The sequence below is a fragment of the Chrysochloris asiatica genome, unplaced genomic scaffold (assembly GCF_000296735.1).
Source record: "Chrysochloris asiatica unplaced genomic scaffold, ChrAsi1.0 scaffold00025, whole genome shotgun sequence".
In the NCBI taxonomy this organism is placed as follows: Eukaryota; Metazoa; Chordata; class Mammalia; order Afrosoricida; family Chrysochloridae; genus Chrysochloris; species Chrysochloris asiatica.
This window is the reverse complement of record NW_006408543.1, coordinates 17,813,723-17,820,121: the sequence shown is the minus strand read 5'-3', so window position 1 is coordinate 17,820,121 and position 6,399 is coordinate 17,813,723. Positions and strand designations below refer to the sequence as shown.

At 46.0% G+C, this 6,399-nt stretch overlaps 1 protein-coding gene across 1 annotated transcript in view; it reads left to right on the top strand.

Moving 5' to 3' along the window:
- LOC102816050 (chromosome unknown open reading frame, human C14orf159) overlaps positions 1-2,944 on the top strand; it is an 81,330-nt gene extending 78,386 nt beyond the window's left edge. Inside the window, exon 12 of the mRNA XM_006839634.1 lies at positions 2,795-2,944. Coding sequence (XP_006839697.1) covers positions 2,795-2,944 — 150 coding nt within the window. The remainder of the gene's footprint in view (positions 1-2,794) is intronic.
- The last annotated feature ends 3,455 nt before the right edge of the window (positions 2,945-6,399 follow it).

The following is a 6,399-nucleotide window of genomic DNA, read 5'->3' as shown; positions in this document are numbered from 1 at the left end:
ATTTAGGTGTTTTGTCAAAAATCAGTTGGCTGTATGTAGATGCGTTAATTTCTGGATTCTCAGTTCTGTTCCATTGATCTATGTATCTTTCATTGTACCACTACCAAGCTGTTTTGAGCACTGTAGCCATGTAGTAAATTTTGAAGTCGGGGAGTGACAGGCCTCCAACCTGATTCTTCAAGAACCTGTTTTCTTGCCTTTTCCAGCTTCTAGTGGCTACCCTTCCATCCCCATTCCTTGGCCATGGCCTTCTTCCTCCATCTTCAAAGCCAGGATTGGCTGGTTGAATCTTCCTGATATCTTATGACTCTGACTCTTCTGCTTCCCTCTAACACATTTAAGGATCTTGGTCCTTGTGACTGTGTAATGGACCATTGTAGTGCAGTGGTTAAGTGCTTGCCTGCTAACCTAAAGGTTGCTGGTTCCCAGCAGCTGCTCTGCAGGAGAACTATTTGGCAGTCTGATTTCATATAGACTGCAGCCTTGGAAACCTATGAGGCAGTTCTATTCTGTACTCAGAATTGGCTCAGTGGCAATGGTTTTGTGTGTGTGACTGATGACTTGGGGTCCACCTAGATAAGCCAAGATAACCTACTCTTGTCATTTTAAGGTTAGCTGATGGGCAGCCTCAAGGTCATAGACTCAATTCCCCTTTTGTCATGGAACACATTCACAGGTTCTACAGATTAGAAGATGGATGTCTTTGTTAATTGCTATTGAATCATTTCCAACCCATAGAGGCCTTGTGTACAAGAGAATGAAGCACTTCCCATTCCTGTGCCATCCTCACAATTGCTGCTACATTTTGAGCCCATTGTCGCTCCCACTGTGCCAATCCATCTTGTTGAGGGTCTCCTCTTTTTTTGCTGATTCTCCACTTTACCACGCATGATGCCCTGCTCTAGGGAATGGTCCCTCCTGATAATATGTCTAATGTATGAGAGACCAAGTCTGACCATCTTGGCTTCTAAGGAACATTCGGGGTATATTTCTTCCAACACAGATGTGGTACTTTTAATCTCCTCCAGCATCATAACTCAAATGCATCCATTCTTCTAGTCTTCCTTATTTACTATCCAGCTTTCACATGTACATGAGGCTACTGGATATCTTTGGAAGGCTATTATTCTACCTACCACTCCGTTCTTTCATTTAATTAAAATGATGATAAAGCTACAGTGAAACTTGTGAGGACCAGAACTCAACTGTTGTTGTTGTTAAGTGCCGTGGAGTCGATTCCAACCCATAGCGACCCTGCACAGGGTTTCCAAGGCTGTAAATCTTTACGGGAGCAGAAAGCCTCATCTTTCTCCCGCGGAACCTTGCGGTTCGCAGCCCGATTCGTAATCACTACACTACCAGAGCTCAACTAGACAGCTTTATTTTCCAGGTCTCAAAATGTTTCCGCCTTTGGCATTTTTACCCCACTTTTCTATCATTCATCTTACTGGGAACTAGTTGAGCCTTCCTTCTCTGACAGATTTCTGCCTTACCCAGGTTTCACTGTATATTAAGAGGATAAAGGAGATGGTGGGACAGCATAAAAATAAAAAAAAATCTTTTTCATGCAGGAAGTAAGTAGATAATGGCTAATATTGATTAATAGAGAAGAGTCATGTTGTGAGGTATCTCCAAGTTTGTTCCAACTCAAACCAACTATGTATAGAGTTTCTGAAGAGTGGCTGGTGGATTTGAACCATCCACCTTTTGGTTAACAGTCCAGTTCTTAACCTGCAGTACCATACCACAACCCCATTGTTGTTGTTGTGATGTGCCACGGAGTCGTTTCCGACTCATAGAGACCCTGTACAGGGTTTCTGAGGCTGTAAATCTTTACAGGAGCAGAAAGCCTCATCTTTCTCCTGCGGAACAGCTGGTAGTTCCGAACTGCTGACCTTGCGGTTCGCAGCCCGATTCGTAACCACTACGCTACCAGAGCTCCTTTAACAGTCATCACAACCTCATAAAGGGATATTATTTCGATAACTTCTTGAAAAAACAGCCCAAACCACTCAAAACAGCTGCTTCTGGGAGTGGACCTGGGGGCTGATGAGTGGTGATGTTGTTGTTGTTATGTGCCGTCAAGTCAGTTCTGACTCATAGCAACGCTGTATAGGGTTTCCACAGAGAAGCTGCTGGGTTCGAACCACCAACCTTGTGGTTAGCAGTCCAGTGCTGATTCTACAGCACCACACCAGGACTCCGGGAGGGGAGTCTATTATTTTCCATCACGAGATTTTCAGTACTGTTATATTTTAAACCAAAATCTTATTTTTATTAAGAGAATGCATGGAGTCAAATACAAACTTGCTTATAAAAGTACCTATTATTTTTTTTTTTTTACGTCCCCTCCACCATTTCTAAGGAGCAATTATTGGAGTGTCCGGCTGTTAACTGAAAGGCTAGGGATCGTAACCTACCCAACTGCTCCAAGGAAGAAAGATCTGGCAATCTGCTCCTATAAAGATTGGTGGAGGTTATGTGCCGTGGAGTTGGTCCCGACTCATAGCGACCCTGTACAGGGTTTCTGAGGCTGTAAATCTTTACGGGAGCGGAAAGCCTCATCTTTCTCCCATGGAACAGCTGGTAGTTTCGAACTGCTGAACTGAAGGTTCGCAGCCCGATTCGTAACCACTACACTACCAGAGCTCCTTCTCATAAAGATTATAGCCTAGAAAACCCTATGGGGCAAATTCTACTCGGTCACCTGGGGTTGCTAGAGTCGAAAATGGACTCTGCTTCACCACCAACAACAACCACTGCTTGTACCTGTGCTCCATTTTGTTTTTTCCAGGAAGAAAAAATGCTACGCATCCTGGTAAAACACCAAGTCCGCAGTGGCGTCTCGGGTGTCGTGGGCATGGAGGTGGACGGGCTGCCCTTCCACACCACTCACACAGAGATGATCCAGAAGCTGCTAAACGTCACTGGGGTGCACCCGTGACCGTCCACGTCCCGTGTGTGGACTGCGCACCAGATGGCCATCCCTGGGTCCAGGGCTCCATTCCCTGAGGGCCCCCAGCTTCCTTCCACAACAGCCTTACAAATAAGTACCGGTCTGGGTTAGCACCAAACTCTGCACTGGCCTGTGTTGGGAAATTGCATGCCATCAGATGGCATCATCGTGGGCCTTGCTGGAGGCATTGGTTTCAGCCCTCTTTCCTCCAGGTTTCTTCAGAGCACCACGTGGTCTGTTCTTCAAAGCTTCTGGCCAGTCATTTATGGGGGATGCCGGTGAAGGCTGAGTCCTGGGCAGAGTCCAAGAGTAGACATTATCACTGCCATAGATCAGCCCCCAGGTTGAATAAGAAGTGGTTAAAAATGGACCAGCATAGGAATGATGTAGACTTAGGAAGGTTTGGGGCTTTATTAAAGATTTACTCATGTCACCGACTCAAATATCTCTACCTTTAAAAAGCTCTGTGGTTTGAACAGTATTTTATTTTACTTTGGCAAAAGCTCCTTTGGACTTTACATGTATCACCATTTCTCCCTCAAGTCCCTTCTTCCCCACTCCTTCTCACCCCCTCACCCCCACAGTCTGACACCTCCTTCCACTTCCTCCCCAACAGTTCAGCCCCACCCACAGCCTGTCACCTGCCACCTTGAGCTCTGTCTTGGGCTGGGTTCTATAGAGAATCAAAACCAGTTCCAGAAGTTTATATCAAGGAAATGGCACACGGAATCGTAAAGGTGGGCAAGTTCCTAGTCTATGACCATGGCAGGCTAAAGGCTTTTCCTGATTCACAAAGTTGCAGGAACTGAAGAAGCCAAGATCAGCAGACCAGAGGCAGGCTTCTGGCTGCAGAAGAGAATGAATTCAAGGTCGGCAATTGAGATGGCTGGCTACTGACAACTCCCAGGATTGGCAAGCAATACAGCAGGCCGCTGGCTCAAGTCCAACCAACTGGTGGTCAGATGACGAGCCAGACACAGGATCCAGACTCAGCAAAAATCAAGCAAGCTTTGCCTGAGTGGTCAGTCCATGGAAACAGGCCACATCCCTGAGAAAACTTCCTTTCAATTGATTGGCTGTTCTTAGCAGATCTAATGGAGTTGATTCCTTTGTATTAGACCTCATCATGGGAGATTACTGTCTTAACTACTGCACCACTGAGAATCCTGGCTCAGGCAACTTGTCACAAATCCTGTAGGAGTCTCAGGAGGGTCTAGAGCTCTTGTCATCCTGAATCTGTCTTGACAACCCTAGTCCACTTTGTCGTGTCTCCCTCACCACCTCCTGATGCGCATTCCCCAACAAAATTCGAGACTGAGCCAGTGACCATCTCTTGTGACATTTCTACCCCATCTCACTGACCAGATTCCTCTAGCTCTTCAGTATTGGACCTGTCCAATAGCAGCCCATTGCTGACTCTTCCAGAAGGAGGAAGTCTTGCTTCCCAGTCAAAAACCCAAATGGTTGTTGGGTTTGCTTAGTTTTATTTTATTTCATTTAAAATATCTAGTTTGATTTAAAAAAAAAAAAAATTTTTTTTAAATTAATGCTTTACTGTAGCGAAGCATGTTGTTGTTAAGTACTGTTGAGTCAGTTCCAACCCATAACAACACTGTGTAAGGTTTCCATGGAGTGACTGGTGAGCTTAAACTTCCAACCTTGCAGTTCAAATGGACTTTGGAGTCCAGCTCATTAACCCACAGTACCACCCCAGGACTCCACTGAAGCAAACATAACAAAAAAACTTGTCATTTGATCCATTTCAAGCACACAGTTCAGTGGTGTTAGTTACATTCACAGTGCTATCCATGAGGTTTTCATTGGCTAATTTTCAGAAAGCAGATCGCCAGGCTTTTCTTCCTAGTCTTAGTCTGGAAGTTCTGCTGCAATCCAGCCACATGTTGGTATTTGAGATACCAGTGGCATCGTTGTTTCCAGCATCACAGAAACACACAGTAGAACAAACTGACGGGTGGTGGCAATATTTTCGTTCTCATGCATAAGGTTGCTATGAGTATGAACGACTAACAACAACAGTTACACTCATAACATCATACAACATCACTACAATCCATCTCCATAACGTTTTCATCATGCTGTAGTTTGATAAGACATGCTACGGAAGTTTACTTTCTTCCGCACACTCAGCAATAAAGCCTGGCTGCCCAATGAGATGCTGCTTCGTTGGCGTCCACTTCTCCTCACCCAGTTGGGGTCCATATCCAGATCTCTCTCTGTCATTCTCGGGAGGAGTTCCCACCAACAAGGACTGGGACTGCCTCTGTGCCATCCGAGTTGATACAACCACTGTAGCAAGAACTAGTCCCCCTATCTGAGGCTTCTCAGCACTTCCCTATATCAGCCTAAAAGTATCTTCAGCCAGGTTTTTTCCAATTACCCCAAGTATCATTTTGTCCTGTTTCAGGACTGTGTGTAATGAGCATCTCCAGTGGACAGCATCCCTTGACCTTTCTGAAATCTTGATGACTAGGAGAGAGAAGGCAGAGCTATGGTCACACTGCCAATACTTGTCTGACTCATATTTTGAAGGATGATACTAGTAGACCTTTAGTTTTGCAATAGTTGGCGTTGTTGCTAAGTGACGTCAAGTCATTTCCGACCCACAGTGACCCTGTATAGGGTTTCCGAGGAGAGGCTGGTAAGCTTGAACCACTGACCTTGCAGTTCAAGCCAACCTTACAGTTCAGTGCATGAACCCACAGTGCCACACAGAATATTCTATTCTAGCATGGAGAAGTTTGAGCCATAACTATGTAACAGATTTTCTTCACCATGTGCTGAAATTTATGAGGAAATGATTCCGTGGTCTGGGAAAAATGTTGAGAACCGGGTTGGGCTCAGAGAAGACTGGGGTTGGGAATCCTGACTGGAGTGTCCAAAGTCCTCTCTTTAGGGAAGGATCAGCCTGAGGCACTACAACAAGGTGAGTAAACAGGGGCTAAGGTGCAAGAGAGGCCCAGGAGAAGACCCCTTAGCAGGGCCCAGTCCAAGAGTCTTTGGAATGCTGACTTAAGAGTTTCCCATTCCACCCTATGATTCCTCTCGGATATCTTCTGTATGAAAGCTTTGCTCAAGTTTGCCCTTGGCTTGGCTTGGTTTGGGGGAAGGACCTGAGACCCTGTCTGGATGTGACTACAGTCTGGAGCTGCTGGTTACAGGAGGACAAGAGTGACCTATGGAGTGTGGGGGGCAGGCGTCCAGGGTGAGAAGCTAGCTGGGGTGTCAGCCAGTATGGAGTTGTGGGATGTGCAGTAGCCTGGGGGTTTCTAAGAACGTTGGAGAGGGGTCCTGGTTAATGTAAGCAGATGCACTCTGGGTATTTGAGGGCAGCCTGGAGATTGCAGCCAAGCAGACCCCTGCAGGAAGTGACGACTTTCAAAGCAAGCTAGCCAGATAGCAGGTCCGGGCACTTAACTCCCTGG